Raw genomic sequence first — 23,809 nt, forward strand, 5'->3', positions numbered from 1 at the left:
TAAAAGATTTTTGTGCTTCGCCTTTGGGAACAGAAGAAATACAAAGTGATCCTTCAACAGCACAGCTTTCATTCTAATGTGTGAGCAATCTGAAAAGTCACTCGATATCCCTTTGTGCTTTTCTGGAGAGAAACTCGCTGCGGACACAGTATTAGCTGACACTCAAGTCAGCAGATGTTTCCAATCCTTTTGTTGTAAATTTTACAAGCGAAAGATTTGATGTAACATTCATGGATTTCATGCGCTTGAGTTTCAAAGTCAGGGAATCAAAATCAGATGTCAGTAATACTCCTGCAGGCTCTGCTTTAACCCATATATTACCCATTATATATATATATATATATATATATATATATATATATATATATATATATATATATATTTTGGCCCTGCTACTGTATATTATGATTTATTTATTTGGCAGATGCCTTTAACCAAGACGACTTACAAGGGGTTTCAGGGCAGTTACAATGCAAGCTTAATATTTAAATACAGGTCTAGTTCACAGTAAGTGCAAATTATACTACTAAAATACAATATAAAAACAGGATTCAACAAGTTAGGATCCCAACAAGTTATATCTACAATGACATATTAGCAGTGCAGTAGTGCAAGGGTAGTGCATCAGCTGAGGATCCAGTAACGTGGTGCAAGTCCAGTGCAGAGCAGGAGGGGTGGATCGAGAGATCTACAAGCGCAGTCTGAACAGGTGGGTCTTGAGGAGGTGGTGGAAGGCAGTGAGTGTGTGTGCGTGTGTATGTGTATGTGTGTGTGTGTAACACTATTTACTCATAACCTGCTCGTATTTCCCACTCCAGTGTAACATTAAGACCCTGTCCTTCTCAGCCAGCCTTAGCCCAGCAGTACACAATAGCTTTGAGTTCAGAACGGCCTTGTGCTACTAGATAGTAGATAGCATTCTATTTTTACTCAAGCGTTGTTCTATATTGCAAATGTACTCTTATAATCTCTGAGAATCAATTGTGGTCAGAGCTTTAATATGTTTTCTAACACTAACTTTTATCAGCATGTAGATGGCTATGGCCAGAAATGGGGTTATTACATCGGTACTAATAATATATTGGTTATCAGTTCATGATTTTTAATCTTTTGCCAAACAGTGGAAATCCAAAAGTCTGCTTTACGTTAATTTTCTGAAACATTCAACAGAAAATAGCATGTAGCATTTTAAGCATTAAGAGATATCATAGTTTAAAAAACTCCATCCACAGCCACGGACACTGTATCAGAACTTGTGCTCTGTATCAGAACTTGTGTTTGCATGTCCACACTTCATCTTCGGTCAGAGGGTTATAAATGGAAACAAGACCTTTTATTTTTCCTTCAAGAAAACACAGAGATCCAAATAAGGAGATTGGCTGAGGGCTGCAGAGAATCCTGTCCAAGTCATTCCTTAGAAAGGCGTTGAGTGAGATCTGGAGAGGGGGGCGCACCAGAGACCTGGGCAGTCTCCAAAACCTCCAGGCAGGTTTTGTGGGAGTTTAAAGCTATCCGAAGCAGCCCCTGGACTCCACGCTCACTCTCTCGTAGGCTGTGTGTGCCCCCCTCTCACTCCTGAGTGGTGCTCTCTGTCTCTCCTTGGGTGATTCCATCTCTCTCCTCTCTCCGTCTTGGAAGCCCATCTAGAAGTATTTTTTTTTTTAAAAGTTAATTTTATTTTGTTGTTTGGAAACGCCTAACCTCCAGCCACCATGGAAGCCATAAAGAAGAAGATGCAGATGCTGAAGCTGGACAAGGAGAATGCCATCGACAGGGCAGAACAGGCAGAGTCTGATAAGCAGGCAGCGGAGGACAAGAGCAAACAGGTGAGTGTGACTCCAGGGACAGGTGGGGGAGCCAGCTTCACTCCCTGCACTCCGATACCCAAACTGAGGACACATAAGAACCAAGGGCCTGAACCTGCACTATCTCATGGGAGAACCATAGCATAGTCATTTTTAGTACTGCTGCATTACAGTGAAAATGAAGTAGCACACAGGTAGGATGCTGAATTGCTGGTTTATGTACAGCTATAGCCAAAAGTTTAGCATCACCTAGAATTTTAGGATGGAGACATAATTTTTTTTTAAAACTATATGAACATAATTTTGTTCTTTTATTTAACATCATGTAATCAAATAAACTACAAAATGATATCGCAAAAGTCTAATGGCAGCCACAGTACTAGTACAGTATTTCATGTTACAGTATGTCATGATTTTGAAATGCCACATTTTAAAATTGTTGTCAGTTTTTTCGTTAAGTCTATGCAAAACTACAAAGCGGTGTGTAATTCAATATGTTAACGTAACATTATTCAGCAGGTTCCATTCGACTTCATGAAGCAAAATTAGTTAATTCTAGAGGTTAATGCAAAACTTTTGACCATAGCTGTAGGCGACACATTGACCCCCTTATCAACATCACTAAATACAGATTGTAAATACAGTGGAAAAGGGTGCATTAAACTCCCTTTTCTAGAAGACTGATGCAGAGGATGTTGCGTTATAGGGCTATGATAGTCCTTTGCTTATGAGTAATAATATGGGGGAAAAAATCAAAGCCATATAAGGAGATGCAGCACAGTCATAGATATGTGAAACTAATAACATTACCAGTTACGCAAAGCATGCCATACGTAGCACATAATCAGAGCCTTAGCTGCCAGCAGTGAGATCCAGGCGAGTTAGCTTTATGATGGGGAGCCTTCCAATTGCACGTTTTTATTTTATATAAATTACATTTTCCAATACAAATCCCAAAACAATATTTCCCCTATAAAAAAAAATTACCAGGCTAAATTTGCACTGCATTTTTGCAGTTTTCCAATGTTTACAGTACTGTACATTTTACCATAGTTTACCATGGTTTGCCATGTTTTATTTTTGTATATGCTTTACCACACCTCTCTGGACTTTACCATGCTTATCTATGCTTTACCATTCTTTCACGATGCTTTATAATGCTTTGATAAAAAGGGTTTGCTCAAGAATATACAGAATATTCCTATGTAATCAAACACCTGCCACCATGATATATACAGTCGTAAACTTTCATAACTTATATCAGTTGCCTTGGTTTGCCTCATTAAGATAAAAATACGGAGAATGTAGATACACAGCAAAGCAGATAAAGACACCAGCTGTCAGCTGTCAAAAGATGATGGGAGAGCAGCCCAAGAAAGTTGGGGTCCCAGCGGATGACAGACGACGCCTTCACACTTTCACCACAGATAAAAACAGCCCAGCAACCCGGGACTAAAGCAATGTTTATTATAGAGACAGAGAGATAGCTGAAAATGCATGAGGATTATCCAGGGGCCCTTCAGAGAATTAATGTTACAGGACGCGACTGTGATAAAGGATACTTTAGCGTACAGTGTTCTCAGGGGCATTGGGTTTAGCTGCCTTGGTAATGCTTTCTATAAATACGTTGTAATGAGCAGCTGTCACCTTTACACCTTTTATCTCAGAATGCTAAACAAATGTTTCGAATTTGCTGCTAATTGGTGGGGTTAAAAATCAACTGATCATTCAGGGTCGCCCCTCCTAAACGATGTTTTTGGCATGCCTGTGGTAAAAGCAAAGTAAAGGGGTAGTAAAACACGCAGAGCTGGAATTGAAGACAGCAGGGATATACAAACCACAAAACGCACTGAAGTAGACTTGCTGGCCAGTGTCTTCTTCAGTACACTATATACAAACCTAGAGGCAGTTTACAGCCAACAGATTCGATTCTGACTACAGACAACACAAGGCAGACTTTAGAACTTCACAGTAAAGAGAATTTTAATGGACCTGTTTAACCTGACTCACAGCCATCTCCTAGTCTCCTGCACTAGAAAGACCTGCTGAAAACCAGTCAAGCACCACCTCGGACCAGCATGCACCAGTGCTGGTCATTGCTGGAATCTCTCTCAGGAAAGCACAGTGTAACCATGGCAACTGCACTGTCAACTGCACACCATGGTACACCTCTATTACATAAACAGGCAATTGTAACATCAAACTAATAGGAAACAGAAAATGTCCAAATTCAATTCATAGCTGTATGCAAAAACTTCCCAGAATTTCCCAATGACCCTATATCTATAGCACCCTTTTGCTCTCTGAGAATATGTCACATGCAGCAGGATGACAATGCTATGCTAAACATGTCCCTCTGTAATGCAGGAAATGTCTAATCTGGGCCTGTATTGCAGTATTTTACCCCAGGCTGGCTGTGACGGCAGGCTCTCCAGATGTTGGTGGCTGTGGTCCTTGATAGCTGATAAAAAGCCTCTCGATCTTTGCTGTAATTCAGTGCAATGGCTTGTGATAAGTTATTGTGTGCAAGGCAATTAAAGAGGCAGGCTGACAATGTGGGTGACTGTGGGGTTAGGTCAAGCTAGGTCAAAGAACAGCAAGTCAGGACAAAACTGTGTATCTCAATCTACCGTTGCTGTATAGTTCAGATTACAATCCGCTTCCTGGTCAAATACACCACTGCTTGGATCCAGAGATTGAAATGAATAAATAGTAATAAATAGCATTTACCAGGATAGTAAAAACTTCAGGGTTTTTCAATGACGACGGGACTTAACAGATTACAACACAGAGATGCAAAGATAACTAAAAGGTTGAGAACACCATGCAGGCCTCTACCTGCCTCTGCTCACACACGATGACCCTAGTCCTCTGCAATGCTGTTCCAGGGGTACTGCAGGCTCAGGAGATAGAGGAAACGAGAGACGGTCAGTTACATCTGGAGAGACGCATCTTCAAACAGTGTGTGCCACTTTACATGTCCTTTGATGTGAGTTAGGGTTAGGACTCAGGTTTGGGATTGGATTTCGTACAATGAATAAGAGTGAAACTCAATAGCTTACGGAGTTCATTAGGTTGACATGGAAACAGCAGGTCCTTTCTCATATTTCCTGGGACGGTTCTTCACTGTCATGAAGTGGCCCTGGTTGCACGTTGTTACTGAAAAGGGCTTTGGGCATGTTCTGTATCTGCTAACCCTACCTTTAAAACCATTCCCACTCCTTTCCTAATAATCATGCAGCCCACGAGTGCAAGAGATTGACCTCTCCCTGCTTTGTACTGGTTGTTCACCTGGAGGCTGTTACACTGCCCTGCTATCCTGCCATAAACCAGATAGATAAACTGCCAGAAACCAGATAGAGAAGTAGACAGGGAAAATATTGATTCAGGATGATAACCTTAACTTCACAAGGATATGGAAAGGAGTGGAAACGACACCAAAGACAACAAGAAAGATGAGTCAGTGCCTGAGTCTGTTGTACCCAAATACTGACCCCACCCCCCTGCCCCCCCTTCCCCTTCTCTCTCCCTGTCTGCCCAGCTGGAAGATGAGCTCGTCAGCCTGCAGAAGAAACTCAAAAGCACAGAAGATGAACTGGACAAATACTCTGAGGCGCTGAAGGAAGCTCAGGAGAAACTGGAACTGTCCGAGAAGAAAGCCTCGGATGTAAGTAGCCAACACATCAGCCCAGCCAACACGCCAACCCACTGCCTTAAACTGAGGGAACACTGAGCCACTGTGTGGCTTGGAACTTGGTTTCAGGAGACTAGGTTTCAGGCCATGGCATGGCACACCAGAGGAGACTTTGGGTTTGATCCAGCAAAGTTGCCTCAAACTAAGTCTTCCTGTCTCCTGGATATCAGGTTTCAAGCCACTGTTCCTGAAAAAGAGTTTTTCTGTTCCCTCAGCTTTAGATCTGGCATAGAAACCTTCGATCTGAAAACTTTCACAGCATACCGTACAAGACCACGACTTCCTCATTCAATTTGTGGTTAGCACATTTTAGTAGCAAGGACTTGCAAGTCTTTCATCAAAAAGATAGAGAAACATGTCCACACACATACAGGCTGCAAGCATTCAAATAACATGTTAATGTGATGACTATAGAAGGCCGATAAAAAAATAAAAACCATACACCGTACCTACACAAACATTGGTTGGTCCGCACTGTAATATCTAGCCATATCTAACATTATCAGTGCTGTGAATGCAACAGAACCCGCAGTTTGTGGAGAAACATAAATAATAATTTAATTTAGGCTAGATAGTTGTTAGCTTGGTTTGTTTTTGTTCTCTATTAAATATAATTCTATTCATTGAAAAAAAGGCAAGAGAGAAGACCGTTGTAATTGTGTTTAGATTTTTTTGAATAGGGGAAGTTAAGGGTAAAGTTCCTGCTTGGGGGTTAGGGGTACAGTCAGGCATGTACGTGCTTAATTTCAACAACAACCCTAAATAACATGTTGTTCCTGTTGTTACTAAGCAGTAGTAATAATCGGAAGCAGCGGTACTTAAAAATAGCAAAGGCCAGGTTTCACTATAGTGACGTAGGCTACAATGTTTTTTGTTTTATTTTTTCATTAAAAACTTGTTTATTGAAAATAATGTTCAGCTTTCATATTGAAGCGTGTTGTGTACTACTCATTCAATCATACCAAGTAGTGTGAAGAATGTGCTTGTATCGTTCAAGACGTTTTTCAAAACAAGTAAAGCTTATTGGTGTATAAAAAATGACAATCGAGTCGCAGTCCTTCTTTCGCAGCCCGTGTCATCTTTATGGCACGTCGCTGAAATCGTAAAGTAATTAAATGTCCCTGGCAGCGGACTGTGTTGAAGTTTAAGAAAATGCATTTCCGAGCAAAACATGTTATGACATTTTTAACGAGCTGAAGAGGGGCCGGGGCCATGCCTCGTCAAACCCAGAGGTGCCCGGGCTGAGCCCCGGCCAGCCCCAGCAAGCCCCGAGATGCCGGGGATGTGTCCCAGAACAAAAATGAACCACTGCACAGCTCGTGGGGAAAAAAGACAGATGTGTACAAAGCAATTTTCCAAACCTTGGTTGCAATTTCTCTTTCTTTCTTTCTTTCTTTCTTTCTTTCTTTCTTTCTCTCTCTCTCTCTCTCTCTCTCTCTCTCTCTCTCTCTCTCTCTCTCTCTCTCTCTCTCTCTCTCTCTCTCTCTCTCTCTCTCTCTCTCTCAAATTCAAATTCAAATTCAAATTGGCTTTATTGGCATGACAATAAAAATAATTGTGTTGCCAAAGCACATACATGGCATAACCAACTCAAATATACAGACAAAGAATTTTTCTTAATACTAACAGTATCCCTCCTCCCTCTATATTAATACAGTAAACAGAATCCCTCCCTTCCCCTCTATATCAAACAGTACCCCCTTCCCCCCTCTATATTAAACAGAATCCCCCTCCCTCCCTCTATTAAACAGAATCCCCCCTCCCTCAATTAAACAATACCCCCTCCCTCCCTCCCTCCCTCTTTCTATATTAAACAGAATCCCTCCCTCCCTCCCTCTCTCTTTTCCCTCTCTAGTGTGACGTGTTCACGGTCTGTCCCTCAGGCTATGACAGGTCTCCACGTATTGACCAGCCAGTCTGGCTGTGTGTTTGTCTTCCCCCAGCAGGATTGACAGCTTCTGGGTATCACACATTTTTGGGAATTCTGGGACTAAATCACAGAATTTGGGGAAGAAAATGTCCCTTATGTTTTTATATTTTTCACAGTTTTTATATTTTTCTCTCTCTCTCTCTCCTTGTATCTTTATTGTGGCATTTATGATTCAAAACTTTATTGACCCTTCCCGGCATCTTACAGGACAGACACTGCCCGTTTCTCCGGGAGTTCCCGGGTCTGGGTGTTGATAAGGCTGCATTATATGTAGGAAGTGCTTGCGAGGGTTCGCGGCAGCTCTGGCATTCCAGCTATGCGGCTTATGCAAACAACCAGCCCCCCTCCTCCCGTGCCTAATGCAATCAGTATTTCAGCCTTTTCCGCTGTGTCACATTTTTCAAGCTATAGGCTACTTTTCCATTGGAAAATTCTCAGTAACTTTAGGCAGAACCCACAGAATTCAAACTTTAAAATCTTAGCTGGTGCCCAGAGAGGATATAAAAATACACATATATACACTTCGCTCTGAAAACGAATTGCAATTAAGAGACGTGTTCACAGTTGTTGTATATGCAGTTACTGTACTATGTTTACTCTGAGGGATTTAAGCACATTATCCTTTCAGTTTGCCACATTATCAAAACCACACAAGCTCTTGGCTGCTGTGCGGGGGGGTCGGCGCTGAGGAATGTGCTGCTTCGCTGCCAGTCTGCAGTAAACTGAGACACTGCATAAGGGAAAAATAGTTCAAAATCTAGAGACCTCAGGTTCTTTCTTAACGGCCTCCGGAAAGCTACACAAGTGAAATATTGACCATTAAAACGTGACAAATTTAGTTCTTTTAGTGAAAAGGCAGCTGTATGCAGAGTCACAAGACCACTGCCAGTATCTTCCACACGTCCAGAGCAGCCTAGGCCTCACTGGTTGTGTTTGTTTGGAAAGTCTCTTCATATATATATATATGTGTGTGTGTGTGTGTGTGTGTGTGTGTGTGTGTGTGTGTGTGTGTGTGTGTGTGTGTGTGTGTATTAAATCAAAACACAGTGTAAACTATAAAGACTGCCTTTAAATTAAGCTGAAGATTCACTACACTGTTTTGCCCACAATCCTTCCGTTACTATATTTTCTAAATGCAGTGTAAATATATTTTAATTGTATCAAAATGTACTTTTAAAAGCAGTTCCTAAAACAGTCCACAAAGTTTTGTCAGTGGGGGCCCAAAACGTAGTCATTTCATTTTTTTTTTCATTTTTTACAAAATTGTAATAAACTAGTTTAGTTTCTTATGGGTAATCCCACTGACTTAAATTGCCTTCAGTTGAGATAATAAAACCATGTCCTTGAAAAAAAAAAAAAAAAGACTAGGGAACTAAGGAACGCATTCCAAACGCCCGCTATACAAATGCAGAACCTAGAGGTGTGCTGTGTTGCGTATCCGGAGTAGACCCATTCGACTTAACCCCATAACTACTGCTCTACTAAGATTCAACAACTGTGTTTTACAATCCCTAATGTAGCTTTTTCAATGATCGGTATCTACAGGCTCTTTATGCAACACTTGTACACACACTGTATTGAAACATGTGGCCTACGTTATATAAATCTAATTACAAAATAACCACTATAACCATATTTTGCATACTATATGAAGGATGTTGGTTTAATAAGGGTTACATAATTGTATATAACACAATAGCAATTTCGTTTAGATAAATCGTTTAATAACTGACAAGCCTTTAACGCGTTTTAATATAACGCGTTACCCACACCCGGTTACGTGTGACAGGCCACTTTAGTTTGGACTCCTGTGTTTTCCCCAAATATGTCTAAACTGCTGGATATTTGCATACACCCTGAGGAAAGACATCACCTCTCCAGCCCCCGCCCATTTTAACCCTGACCTCATCAAAAGGAAACTGCTCCCTAGGATTGGAGGAGCGCGTCTTAACTTTCCTTCCACAGTCGTGCGTTTTTGTGCGGTGCAAGGAAATTTTCTCCATCGAGAACTTCGCAACATTCCAGCAACTAATACAGATAGCGAAAGTATTGAGCCGTACGCTTTATTAAGTGAACAGTGTTAACTGGACCATTTTTTTTGTCTTCTTCAGTCGGGGGGAAAAAATATATATTTTTGTACGTTTTAGTACACTTGGAAAAAAAAGCAAATTAGACGGGAAATATAAACGTTTTAATCGTCGAACGTTGTTTTGTTTTTTTTATAAATATATACATTTTTATTTTATTTTAGTGTACTTATTTTTTAAACTCGATTTATTTTGTCAAAAGTTAGTGTTTTTTTTTAAAAAAAAAAAAAATCTCAGAAAAACAATGGCAGGTTTGAACTCATTAGATGCTGTAAAAAGAAAAATCCAGAGTCTGCAACAACAAGCGGACGATGCCGAAGACCGAGCTCAGGAACTCCAGAGAGAAGTCGACAGCGAACGGGAACTCAGGGAAAAAGTGAGGACACGTTTACTTTTATTTTGTTTCTTAAAACTATTCTTAACTTTTTTTTTTTTCCTAACTCTTCCTTTAAAAAAAAGTGGTTTTTGTTTTGGTTTCTCATTCAGTTTTTCCAATAGTGAGTCTGTTAAAAAAAAAAAAGCCACGTAAATTCATTGATTCAGCTTGCAGTATCAGGGTACAATAGAAGGCGTTGGCTGTGCAGTCAACATTGGCAAATTTAATTGCGGTCATTTCCGAAGCGTCCTAACGCCAGCAGTGTATACGCCTCGTCCATTGGAAACACCGCACCGAGTTAAATGGATCATTTCAGCGTTATATAGCACCTAGCTTCCTGTAGTAGATTAATACGTGTATTATTATTATTATTGTTATTATTATTATTATTATTATTATTATTAATAATTCAGTTTTAGTGTTGACAAAACTGAATTTCTAAACTGGAGGTCTTTCCTCCTCATTCGTAACCCATTTCTAAAAGCTGTACCTTTTTGTTTAGTTAATGAACGTTACCTTTGACCTTAATCAGCCTTGTCTTGCTTTTCACTGCCTATGTATGTGAGGCAATAGATTTGTGTGCACAAAGTTGTCGAGGGACTGGCAGAAACCCATAAATCTGTACACTGAGTCTACGCTGCTTTTAACAGAACACCTTTTTAAACGTAGAGGCGTGCGAGTGCAAATCCAGCCCGTGTAGTCCAGTGCGTTATGCAGTCCTGCTGCGCGTTATTTCTGAGTCACAGCGAAAGCAGGATGTCGGTTTTGTTTCTCGTGTTGCTTCAGGCCAGGTGACACTTGTGTGAGTAAAGCACCTACAGACAGCTTAACAGTACTAAGGGATTACAACCCTGAGGCAAATGTACGCAACCCAGCCTGTGCAATATCCTGGCTGTTGGTCTTCTAAGAGCATTTCCTAGACTGCCCCATCGTGCAGAATCACCAAGCAGCATTCATGTAGTTAAACTGGGAAGAGGCCAGTTGTGCATTCCAATGCTGGAGAATACCAGCCATGTAAGAGTTATCCTGAATGAGGATAATCATGTTTTCTTTTTGCTCATTCCCTTGAGATACTAGGGTGGTGTAGGAAGTGGCACATGAAATCATACATGTGGTGTTTTTATGCTCAATCAAAATTCGAAGGTAAAGTGTATTCGACATTAGACTTCTTCTGTGAACTGGACTTCAGTGTTTCAGTAGAATCCCCAAGATGAAACCAGATGGAAAAAAGACAACTTGGGAGTGAAAACACATGGTTTCAGAACCCCTAGACCCGTCCCGAGTCATTCTCCATTCTCTTATCAGTCTGCAGCATCTGAGCGCAACTGTGTACAGCTCAGACATGGAACATAAGTCAGGCTAAAGCTTGGTACTGCAAGACCCCTTGAGTTTTTAGCACGCTGTTTATTTTTAAATCTGAATTACCATTTTTGAAACTGAAAATAGCCAAGGGGTTTTAAAAGGCCGGCCGCAAACATTTTATGTGATGCACCATGGGAATGTGTCTGGATTCCAGAGGATGGAGGGGAGGGAGGGAGGGAGGGAGGGAGGATGGGGGGGTTGGTTTATGACTGGATTCCATCCCTTGTGAAATGGTGTAGGGCGACCGGGAGGGTTGTGGCTGGTTGGGACTGCTACAGAGCTGAGAGATCCTTGCCTGTGAGCTGACCCAGGGGGCAGGGTTTGGGGGAGGGAGCCTGAAGCTGCTTCCAGTTTCTCCTCAGGAGGCTAGTCGCAGGTCAGAAGGGTGTGAGGAATCCCAAAGTGGGGATAGAGAGGAAACGCAGGCCAATTCACAAGATTAAAATGAAAACTAAAATGAATAACGCCACAACATTTTCAAACTCAGGGATGGACATAAGACTCCTATTGCATAGCAGTTTCACCCATTCCACAGTTTCACACATGCTTGAGTAGCCACAGTGTATAGGTAACACGCTCAGGTGTGTCTTCTTAACTCATCGTAAAACCAGGAACGGACCAAACTGCTGTGCAATGAGTCTTATTTCCATCCCTGCAAACGAATGTATTGGAGTTCAGAAAGTTTCTGTGATGAAGTGGGAGTCCAGTAGCTTACTGGCCTCTTCATACAAGTTAGGCAGCTGTAATGTGATTCCCACAGGTGTACTCCCCTGCTCGCCTTTTCTGATTTGGAAGTGGTTTTAAAGTCATCAAACTAATTTACTGTCTTCGTGAATTAAAAATTCTGCAACTTTGCATTGAGCCTTGAATGTGTGCAGCCCAGTCAGTACAGACCTGGGAGTCCCATCCTATCTTCTCTATAATAGAGCTTTGTCAGTCTGGTAGGATTTCCTGTTATGGAATGCAAAGAAAGTTATGTAAATATATTTAAAAGAAAATCAAAGCCATCCAATAATATTTCAGACGGCATTCCCTCCTCACTCGGCACTTTCCAGGTTCAGTCCAGCCTCTCCCTGTCCTGCTGTATCTCATCAGCACTGACCAAAACAAATCTAGGTGGTCTTCATGCCCAGCCGATTTTAACATGGGAAATCTGTACACAGAACTGGGCAAGCACAGCTTGTAAGCCGATAAGATTCACGTCTCCATTCATCCGCTCAGTCAGAGCCTTGTATCCCATCAGTGAACAGTGTCCTTTATAAATTACACATCAAAACCTTTGCTAAGCCATTACTGTACCATTTTCTGTTTTTAATTCCCTGCAAGAGAAACCCAAGGCTCCACAGGATTTTAAAGATCAAGTCATTATATTTTCTTAGTCTTATCCCCATCCTCCCTTAGAGTCTTCTTGACATGCGTTAGATTATTTCTCAGTAATGTAATCAGAATTCTGCAAATGCTGAAAGTTGACAGTTGCTTGTTGCAATGTGTATCCTGGTTGGGTTTCATTGCATTCTCTTTAAAGGAAATAACCATTCACAGTATACTGCCCTGTTCTTGTTTTGCTGAGGTTTTGAGGTTTGTAGTTTTGGCTTTACTTAGACCAGCAGGATGAGTTGAGGGGACAGGTCTACTAAACACACTTTATTTTCCTCAAAGAGCTGAAAAACTTGACCTGACATGCACGGTTGTGTTACCGAAACAAAATAAGGAGATAGCAGGAATAAAATGCAGTAAGTGGCTCATTGGCTCGCCATTCCTTCACGGCCGATGCTACAGGCATGGTTTGTGCGCCTTGCCTTTCCTCCACAGGTTCCCAGTTCAAAGTCAAACAGATGGTTCCATTTAGATTTTCATGCGATTTACTCTCCCATCTTCCTGTGATTTTTACAGCAAACATTCTCTGGCCATATAAGGAGTGTGGTTTTGTGTGCTGGAGAATGCTTTGTGGAAGAGGTGGGGCGAGCGAGAGAAAGAAAGAAAAAGACAGAGAGAGAGAGTTCTCATCCTGAAAGTAACGCCCCCTATCTAGGAGGGAGGCAGGAAGGAGGATGTTGGTTGTGCGCATGGGCTGTTTTTTTTAACATTCTTTTTGTTTGGTTTAAGGAGGGTAACCATATGAGTCAACATAAACCATTAAAAAAAAAAAAAAAAAACATATGGAGCCTTTCAAACCTGGTCATTTTTCCTAAAGAGACTTGCTGATACCCTAAGAATTCTTCTCAACTTCCCCGCAGTGTTTTAATGACCTTGCTGGTTTATTTTCGCTTGGGGCGGGTTTCAGTTCTCTCCACATAGATAAGACTCAGACAGACACAGCACTGCAGGCTCAAGCCTGCTCTCTGTACAGACAGGGCAGATAACCCGTCTCTCTCTAATCCCTCTGCTAATGTCCAAGAACAAAGGCTGCAGATACAATCGGGCTCCCCTGCTGATATCTGTGATGTGGGTTAAGTAGGAAACTTCCAGATCTATCAAGAACTGAACTGAGCAAACGGTTTTAACTGGGTGTTGCTTTGTACAACTGCCCCTTCCCCCATCACAATTGCAAGACCTAAACCAGATCTGTAAGAGCATTTAATCTATCAATATTGTGACCGTGTGGAGTAATGCACAGCAATGTGTTGCATATTACAGGGTTAAGGAACATCATTTTGATTTACATTATTACAGTCTCCTGGTGAGATGTAGGACTCCCTTTGTGTAGCTGTGTGTGCAGCTCAGGGTTTTACTGTGAGCACGATAATATACCTGATCTTGTAATCTCGAGTCAAACTCACAGTAAAGCCTGGAGTGGCCCTGGCTGCTGTGCAGTAGGAGTGCAGCTGGCTTCAGAGGGTTCATTTAGATGCACCGATGAGAGTGATTTGCACCGATGCTGCAGCTGTCATCACTGTGTAGGATGAAGTCAGTATGGTGACTCTCGCAGCAACTCTGTCCCTTTTGATTTTCACCCCTATCCTCAACCGGAAACTGGGAAGATTAAACCAATGTTTTATACTGTAGCCGTCCTTCTGAAAATGCTCAAACAACGTCCTGAGTAAATGCGTTCAGTTATTAGTCTCAATGTCTGACCGGTTTGTCATGCCTACACTGCACTGAGCTACTTAAACCAACACGGTTCCCATAAGGTGATCCAAAACTTCTTCTAAATCGGTTCATAATCACAGATGAAATACTTCAAAGGCTTTCCCTGCAGTCATTCCTGCAACTGTATAAATATAATGCCTGGCTGGAACGATCAAGAATATAAATACAACCAAGCCTAACTGTTATTGCGTAACATTGTGCTTTTAGATATGTGTAGGGCAGTGTAAACACACACACCCCCTTTACCAAGGTGTCCCATTACACTCTCCTCTAGTGTGCAGTGTGTGATGCCCTGCTCTTAGGAATCCTGCCCCATGCACGCAGTCTCTAGATTGGCTTGTGCACATTTTTTGCACAGCGGTTAAGATGCTGCCTTGGGTGTGGTCGTTGGTTGATGCCCGCCCTCCTTTTATATATATTTGAGGCTAAGAAAAAAATGCAATGCTGTGCATTTTCAGACGGGAACAGAAATTGAAAGCAGGCACGGAATGAGCCAGGTCCTAATGACATGTTATAGTGCATGAGGGAATGGATAAAGCATGCTGTACAAATCTCCTAATTGCAGGTTCCCTGTGCTCTGCTCAGTGGAGCTTGTGTGCCAGATCCTCGCGTATTCGTGTTGAATTTCCAGAGCGTCGCTTCCTCTCTCCACGCTCCACGTTGGAATTTAAGACCAGATTGACAGATGTGCCTAAAATGCAGCCCTTCCTGCTTAAGCAGTTTTGATACACAGGCGACTAAAAATCCCTTTTACTATCCTGTGTCCTGATAAAGACCTTGCTTGATCCATCTTACCTAATCTACACCGCCAGTATACATGTTTTGAACTAGACACAAAACAAGCACAGCATTGTTCTATTGGGTACTGTGATTTCCTTTGGATGACTTGCAAACCATAATCTGCTTTTAGTAGAATACCAGTTTCTATCACATGTCCTCCCAGATAACTTTATGATTTCTGTGTCATACAGGGATGGAAATAAGACTCCTGTTGCACCCATTCCAGGTTATAATACTTGATTAGAGTGTATCTAACAAGCTCAGGTGTGTCTTATTAATCTCCTAGTAAAACCAGGAAGGGATCAGACCGCTATGCAATGGGAGTCTTATTTCCATCCCTGTCAGGCATTCACACATGGATAGGCAGTTGATGCAATCCAGTTTGATTACACAGGTGCTGTAAAATGCTCCAGTAAAAGTCTGCGGCTTATCCGGGCAGGGTATAGGCTGATCGAATGAAACCTTTCTTGTAAGCTGACCCGTGTGTGATTGTGACGGGGTGTGTGTGTGTGCGTGCTCTGGCTTTGCTCTGACCCCTGATCTCCCGTGTCTGTGCAGGCTGAGGGAGATGTAGCCGGACTGAATCGCCGTATCCAGCTGGTGGAGGAGGAGCTGGACCGAGCCCAAGAGCGCCTGACCACTGCCCTGCAGAAACTGGAGGAGGCGGAGAAGTCAGCGGACGAGAGCGAGCGGTCAGTACCGGGGTCCACGGTGACCTCAAAACATTAGGAGCTAGAACCGGGGTGGCCAACCGTGGTCCTGGAGAGCCACAGTCCTGCAGGTTTTCTGGTTATCTGTAAATCATCCATGGCTAAAGACTTGGGAGAAATGTTGTTGGTTCAGTTCGGTAAAATGAGAACTCGGGTGGAATGAAAACCAGAAGACCCTGCGGCTCTCCTTGAACAGGGTTAGCCACCCCCTGAGCTAGAGTCTCAAAGCTGAAACAAAAGGATAATCGCATCCAATAAAGTTACATGAAACTCGGACATTGTGGTCTATTACCTTGTTTCTTTGGCCTTTATCCAAGGAGACTTACAGGTGTTGCAGGGCAGTATGGGGTTACAGTGCAAGCTTAATATTTAAATACAGTGCAGTTTACAGCAAGCGCAAATAATACTACTACAATACAACAGGAACTAGGATGCAGCAAGTTATATCTGCAATGACACAGTAGTGCAAGGATAGTGAAAACACACGGCTCTGACACCCAGCGTCGTCTTCTTTCTCCCCACCGCCAGAGGGATGAAGGTGATTGAGAACCGAGCGATGAAGGACGAGGAGAAGATGGAGATGCAGGAGATGCAGCTGAAGGAAGCCAAGCACATCGCCGAGGAGGCTGACCGCAAATACGAGGAGGTCAGCTGAGCCCTTCCAGCATCTCTACAGCTCCCCACCGCTTTCACAATCCCTTCGGTTCATCCCTGTTATTCGGTGGGAGGGGTTTTCAAATCTGTCAGATCACGAAACAGAGGGAGCACTGCATTTGTTGTTTCCAAAATTCATTGTCGTTTTAGTTGAACACAGAACATGATGTTAAAACACTTTACCAGTTACAAAATCTCATCCTATCGCCCCCACCAATTTAAACAAAATTTCGATATATATATATTTTTTAATGATATCATCTACCTAATGTAGAAACCAGGAAAAAAAACTGGCATTTAAATAGTGTTCCGGAACCCTCTGCTCCATAGGTTAATCCTGCATGCTGTTGCAGAGATTCATGCAGAACGTCTTAAGTCTTTACTAAACCCCCTGTGTGTTCTGTAACTTTTCCAGGTTGCTCGTAAACTGGTTATTCTGGAGGGTGAGCTGGAGCGAACCGAGGAGAGAGCAGAGATCTCCGAACTGTAAGCTCATTTCGTTTCTTTGAATCTTCATTAATGGGGGGGGGGGGTGGGGGGTGGATTCAGGGCTTGATGGACTTGGAGCCCAGAGTTCTCTCACAGACACGGCATGTTAACGTAACGTTATTCAGCAGGTTTCATTCGACTTTATGAAGCAAGATGAGTTGATTCTATAGGGTGATGCAATGCTTTTAGCCATAGCTGTACACCTGGCTTTCCCGTCCCTGATTTTGTCTGATCAAATTCACAGTGTGGCTCACTGTGGGCTCTTGGGACACCACAACCCCACACTGTTGTCCTACTTTCTCAGTTGTAACCTCTCGTGCTCAACATGAATTACCTGGCAGGTCTAGACACACATTCTGAATTGGAACAGTAGGGCATACCTGCATGTCTCAGCACAGCATGGGGCTCTCCACTTCACAGCTTAACACTTTGAGTCTTTGCCAAGCATGCTGATTAGGTGCAGATTGTGAATGTCTAATGGCTGCATGAAGCTCCTCATGAGAGGCAACAGAAATGCACAGATCCCTCCCAGCTCACTTCTGGAAGTAAAATAAGCTTATACCCTTAGATCACTTTAATTTTATTTAGTTTATTATTGGCACTGTAAGTGTCTACAGCTCACTGTGCAGAGATCAGCTTCTCTATTGAAGTAGTTCAGTGCTATCTCAGTGCTATTGTTTCAGATTTAGACTGCAAACCTTGATGCTTTTTCCATGATGGTTCCCATCCTGGACAGGTTGTGAAACGAGCCTGTGGACACGCTCGCAGTCTCAATTTAGATTTTCCAAGGCTGACATTTCAGCTAACATGAGGGCTCTACAGCCTTTCCCAGGATTCCATATGAGACTTTGTAACTCTTCCTGTTTCCTGTTTGTCGCAGGAAGTGCAGTGAATTGGAAGAAGAATTGAAAAACGTCACCAACAACCTGAAGTCTCTGGAAGCCCAGTCTGAGAAGGTAAGAATCCTGGGTGTCGCTTACAAGCAGCACAAAGGAGAATATTCTCACTTCTAACAATGGAGGGCAGTGCTTCAGTCCAGCAGCAGTTATTCAGTGTGGAATGGGAACTGCTGCAGTAATGTGGGACAATCAGTCCATGTTCAATCACTGTTATTAGCAGTAGTTGCACTTCACATAGGGAAGCAAACTCGTATTTCTCTTTTCCAGTTCTGAGCATTGCAATGGTCTACAAGCTTGATGCAATATAAACTTGAAATGCTGTTAAAATCATGCACTGTTCGTATGCTCTTTTTGTTTAAGATTCCAATTTGATATATATATATATACATCCTTTTTTTACCTCTTTGCAGTACTCTGAAAAGGAGGACAAATATGAAGAGGAAATCAAGGTTCTCAGTGACAAGCTGAAAGAGGTGAGTTCACCCTTCAAGCAACGCTGTGGCGCCTTCTGTGAGGCTTCTCTGTAAAGTGGCTCTACACATGCTGTGCTGCACTAACTCCTGCTCTCCCTACAGGCTGAAACCCGGGCTGAGTTTGCTGAAAGAACCGTCACCAAACTGGAAAAGAGCATTGATGATCTGGAAGGTAGGAAACACATAATTCTCTGTTGCGCGGTCTCTGAGTTTGGCTGTTGAGTGCGCAGTGTTGGGTGTTCTCTGCTGTGGTGATTCTGAGCAACACCTAGCACTGACAGTAGGTGGCGCTCAATGTTTCTGTTTCTAAAGCAATTCAGGGATTGAAGTCAGACTCCCACTGCAAAGCAGTTTGATCCGTTCCTGGTTTCACTACCACTTTAATAAGACGCGCACGAGCCTGTTACCTATACGCTGTGGCTCATAGTAAAACCTGGAATGGGTGAAACTGCTATGCAATAGGAGGCTTATTTTCATCCCTGCAATTTCAGATCCAGTGTGGTGCTCCTGTTCATAAATAATATTTAAAACCATGACTGATAAATGAAGGTTGTAAAACACCTTTTCACACCTATACCAGCAGGTGTCACCCTAGCGCTGGTGGCTGAGGAGAGCTGGACTTTAAAAAGCCTTCAGTAATCTGGTTTAAGAAAACGATTTCTCTTACCTATGAAAATACATATGAAATCTCTGAACAGATTAGCATTTGAAATGCCTGTACTTATTTACGTGGTGTTTTTGAGAGGCAGATTACTTTAGTCAGTGGCGTACTACAGCTTGTTTGTTCCGAGAAGCTTCTTCTTAAGAGAGATGCCAGGCAGTAAGCAAGCCTTATCCTGCTCTCTAGCATCTGGCAGCCGTTCCTGAATATATAGAAGGGCTGGAATTCAAAGTGGAACACAAACAAGTCCAGTCCCAGCCGGGGTTTAAAGTTACAGTTGAAATGGAAAATTGAAATGAAATCAGTGAAAATGACCTGGTGCTGAACTGGAGAGAAAAAATGTTAACGGAATATCGAGGCCAAAAAAAAAAAAAAAAAAAAAAAAAAGGTAGCTTGTCACGCAAGTCGCTTTGTAATCAATAAATCCATGTAAATGTTGTGATTGAGACACTAATTCATTCCCAAGATGTAGTAGAAAACTACCAGTTCATTTTAAATGGTATTCCCCCATTCGCCACTTAATAATAAGGCAAGCTTGTAGCTTTATTGTTACAGCAGGTAGAATTAAGCTCCACCTCTGGCTGGAAAGGATTGGATCTCTGGGGCTTTTACTCCTGGAGGTCCGGGGAGCAGCATGTGGTCTTTGCCTCCAGGCAGCTGGAGGATTTATTAAACATTTGTTAAACATTCTATATTAATTAATAGCCCGCATACTTTGAGACTGCATTACAGATGGTGGCTGGTGAACGATTAGATAAAATGCATGCTTGCTATTGGCTGCAAGCCCAAATGCTTTTGATTGGCTCAAGCTGCAAAGCCCAGGAGAATCTGCTCTTGTTTTGTCCAAGGATTGAATAGAAATCTAAATCGCCCATTTGAACTTATTTATATAGCAGGAGCCGCCACCACTGGTCAAATGTAATAAATACAATCTCTGTGACTCTGCGAAGTGGCATCATGCTTTAAATGCAGCAAAGAGGGTTAACCCCTTCAGGGACACAAGGAACTGAGCGGTGACTCCAACGGTTTCTTCTTACATTTGAGAGCGACTCAAGCATCACGAGGAGGAAACTGACAATTTGGATGACTGGATACAAAACAATTTTAAACGTGTTTTGTGCACCTCATTGCAGAAACGTTAGCATCATTTATATTTTGCGGGACACCTATGTTCCTTGTACCTTTAAAGGGTTACATCCCTACTAGAGATTGAAGAGAATCTTACTCAGATATATTTTTGGTGGTGTCCTGTTCTCTAGTGTTTCTAACCTGTTTTTCCCTTTTCTCTTTTTATATGCTGTCCTGTCTGCTCCATGTGTTTCTCCTTTGTTTCCGTGCTATTCCTTGTTCTACGGACCTGCTCCGCCCTTCCTCTACCCTCTGCACTTTGACCTCTAGATGAACTGTACACTCAGAAACTGAAATACAAGGCGATCAGCGAGGAGCTGGACCACGCCCTCAACGACATGACCTCCTTGTAAACGACCTTTCAGCCTTGCCCCAGCGGCAGCACCTGCCTTTCTAATCTCCTGTTTGTCTAAAACGTTCGCTCTTCGATCTCTCTGTAAATGTCTAATAAAGTTCTTTCTGTTCTAGAAACGCTTTCTCTTTCTTTCTCTCTCTTCTTGCTTTGTGTGTGTGGTTCAGTGGTGACACAGACGACACGGACAGTGACTCCTTGTCAAAGCATTATTCTAATTTGAGAACTAAGCTTCTGATTCACTACTGCAGAGATTCTCAGTCTTTTGAAGTTTGGAGGGGTCGGTCCCTTTACAAAATGTATTTTTTAAGATAGGGATTTCCTGCAGAGAATTGAGGGAAAGCCAGATCGCAAGCAAAAGAGAGTACTGCAGTACAAGTAAATGATTAATGTATATGATGTGAACTAGTGATGCATTTCACTTAATGACTTGTATACAGTTTCCAGTTAATTGCAGGACCCCTGGGCAAACCCCAGTTTCAGAACTCCTGCTCTTCCAGATATCTCTGCGTAACAGGCAGTGTTGTGTGATACACTGGCATTACAGATTCAGACCATGTTTCAAATGAACAATGTTTACCATGTATTAGTGCCAAATACCCACATTACATTCTGCATTGAACGTTATTGTCTAGATACACTGTGTGCCTCTAGTATTAATAGATTATTTATTGATCAGATTACCTGAATCCCTGGAGAGAGCCCTCTGACTGATTCACCGATGATCCTGGAGGCATTCGGGGCTCTCTGTCTGTGTCGCCTCCATGCCTGTTATTTATACCATACGGGCTTGGGACAGACGAGACCACAGTTTCTGTTATACAAATGATCAATAGAATTCAGCCCTTTAGCTGTTACTCCATTCAAGTGCTTATCATATTTCATTCCATACATTTCTGCACATACTTTATCTTTGCAATCATTTTAACCAATCCATTTTACTCTCCTATGATTCCAAATACATTTGCATTCTACCTGAGAATTATTGTAGTCAGAATCACCAGACTAGGAGCAACATGGTTCTGCTAATGAATGAAATTTAACCACAGTCCCTTTTTTCTAACAGAAAAACTGTCCAGTGCCAAAGAGGAGAACCTGGGAATGCATCAAGTTCTGGATCAGACTCTGCAAGAACTCAACAGCTTATAAACCCCCCAAAAATAAAACAAAACGGCAGCAAAACAAACCTGAAAAGGAAGAAACAGGAACAAAACAAGCAAGCGACATTCCATGGATTTTCAGCTTCATTCCACGTTTCAGGCTGAAATCTCAAATTTCCAGAAAAGAAAGAATGCAGAAACAAGTCAACGTATGTTATGCCTTTACCTGCAGCGTAGAAAACACATTCTCTCTCTCTCTCTATCTATCTCTCTCTCTCTCAGCACTCAGATCCCCCAAAAATGAATCCCCCCTCATTGATGTTTACAGGTTCCCCAGTAGAATTTGTGTTTCCAATCTGTAGATTACAGGGACCTGAATTAACAATGTTTTTACCTTGAAACACTAGTATTTCAGACAGGCGGAATATACAGAAATGTACATAGTAATTGTGACTATTGTATTTTCTCAAAGATAGCACAAAGTTCAAGCAAGAAGGACCAACTCTGAACCAAAGCTCCCTATATCAGTATATTGTTGAACTCAAGAATAATTCTCATTTTTTATTATTTTTTTGTACGTTTTTATCAGTGTGAGGGAAATGTTCAATTCTTGGTTTCCAGCGTGATTATGTACAGTACCTCACATCTTTCTCACTGACACTGTACGAAACTATTTCACCTTTCTTAGCTTTGAATCCAATACATTTTTATGAAAAAATGCCTGCCTTGTAGCCTTGTGTGTTTTTTTAATTTTTTGTTTTGCACAGGACTGGAAAATTCCCAGTGATACCATTCCAATACCAGTGTGTTACCCTGAATAAACCCTAGCACAGGGGTGTCCAATCCCAGTCCTGGGGGGCTGTTCCACCCCAGGTTTACCAGGTTAAATGAGATCCTGATCTACTTCAGGGTCTGGATGGAGGATTCAATATTTTATTTAACATCATGTAATCCAAGAAACTACAAAATGGTATTGAAAAAAGTCTACTGGAAGCCATAGTAGTAGTACAGTATTTCATGTCACATTTTTGTCAGTTTTTTTCGTTAAGTATATGGAAAACATTATTCAGCAGGTTTCCTTCGACTTTATGAAGCAGAATCAGTTAATTCTATACAGTGATGCAAAACCTTTGTCCACAGGTAGTTTGAACTCTGTGTGACACAGTAACTTATTACATGTTTTACTGAACTAGGCATGTGATGTTAAACATGCTTATAATCAACGGGTCTTGTAAAAGATAGGATGTATGGCTCGTTTGTATGTATTAATTGATTGAAATAACAGAACTCAAATTCATGACTAAAGTCTGCCCCCTAGTGGACTGCGTTAGTACATGCAGCACGGTAGTTGAACTTCGAAGAAGTGCAGTCCCCTTGGTAAACAAGCAACCCAATGGTCCACAATGAAATGAGTGCTGAAACATCTTACTACACTCTACCCTGTGGAGGTTTGACAGATTATTTTTTTTTTCCATAAAATCAGCACATGCTGTGAAACCAATTAAATGTAAAAACACTAAATAGCTCGTGGTCTTACCCCTATTTCAGACCGGTATAGCTAGAAAGATTATAACTCCGTAAAGTGACCAAACAATGCATTCAGAACCAGAAACACGCTGATCACTTTACAGACATTCAGCCCCATTGTAAAATGTTGGGTAAGGTGTTTTTTTTAGGAAGGATTATTGATCACTAACTGTAATATCTGTGAACGTACCGCGTACGCTAGGGGTGTGCTGTTACTCGGAATTGCTTTTAAGAAGTATTTACTGTCAGGTATTCAATAAATCCATTCATTATGCTGTATTTCTAGTCTATTAAAACTCTGCTGAAACACAATTTGCTGCTCATTAAACCGAGGCTTCAGCCAGCCTCTGGCATGTAGCATGAAGGAATGCTGGTGTAATCTATACCACGGATCAACAGCGCTTCAATCAGGACATGCATTCAAACACACACAGAGAGGCCAGCTTGCAAAAATTCCAGGGAGAAGCAATCCTTCAAGATGTCCCCCCTCCCCTCTCTACTGCTAGTTATGTTTACTCCCTGGAAAAAAGATGCATATTAATGATGTCATTTTGAAGTAGTGAAGCAATTCTGTGAAGGGGTACATGTATTATTAGCTAATACACCCCCAGTTAATTTGATTGGTTTAGCCATTGCTACTTAAGGCTACGCCCTTTTACGATTGCACTGTAAGGTTGCAGTTGACCATGCAT

The 23,809-nt window shown here is 42.0% G+C and overlaps 1 protein-coding gene across 4 annotated transcripts; it reads left to right on the plus strand.

The window, feature by feature from the left end:
- The first annotated feature begins 1,492 nt into the window (after window positions 1-1,492).
- On the plus strand, window positions 1,493-21,831 carry LOC117966226 (tropomyosin alpha-1 chain). 4 transcript variants are annotated; one of them, XM_059014907.1, is made up of 9 exons: window positions 1,493-1,826; window positions 5,347-5,472; window positions 15,683-15,816; window positions 16,363-16,480; window positions 16,904-16,974; window positions 17,858-17,933; window positions 18,287-18,349; window positions 18,452-18,521; window positions 20,409-20,609. In XM_059014907.1, the coding sequence occupies exons 1-9, from the start codon at window positions 1,713-1,715 to the stop codon at window positions 20,489-20,491; spliced, it is 855 nt and encodes a 284-aa protein (XP_058870890.1). In that variant the 5' UTR covers window positions 1,493-1,712; the 3' UTR covers window positions 20,492-20,609. The 4 variants fall into 4 exon arrangements, with proteins under 4 accessions (XP_058870890.1, XP_058870889.1, XP_058870892.1 ...); XM_059014906.1 differs by lacking the exon at window positions 20,409-20,609 and adding an exon at window positions 21,557-21,831 and having other exon boundaries at window positions 1,499-1,826; XM_059014909.1 differs by lacking the exons at window positions 1,493-1,826; window positions 5,347-5,472 and adding an exon at window positions 9,353-9,892.
- The last annotated feature ends 1,978 nt before the right edge of the window (window positions 21,832-23,809 follow it).

Source organism: Acipenser ruthenus, chromosome 49 (genome assembly GCF_902713425.1).
Source record: "Acipenser ruthenus chromosome 49, fAciRut3.2 maternal haplotype, whole genome shotgun sequence".
NCBI lineage: Eukaryota > Metazoa > Chordata > Actinopteri > Acipenseriformes > Acipenseridae > Acipenser > Acipenser ruthenus.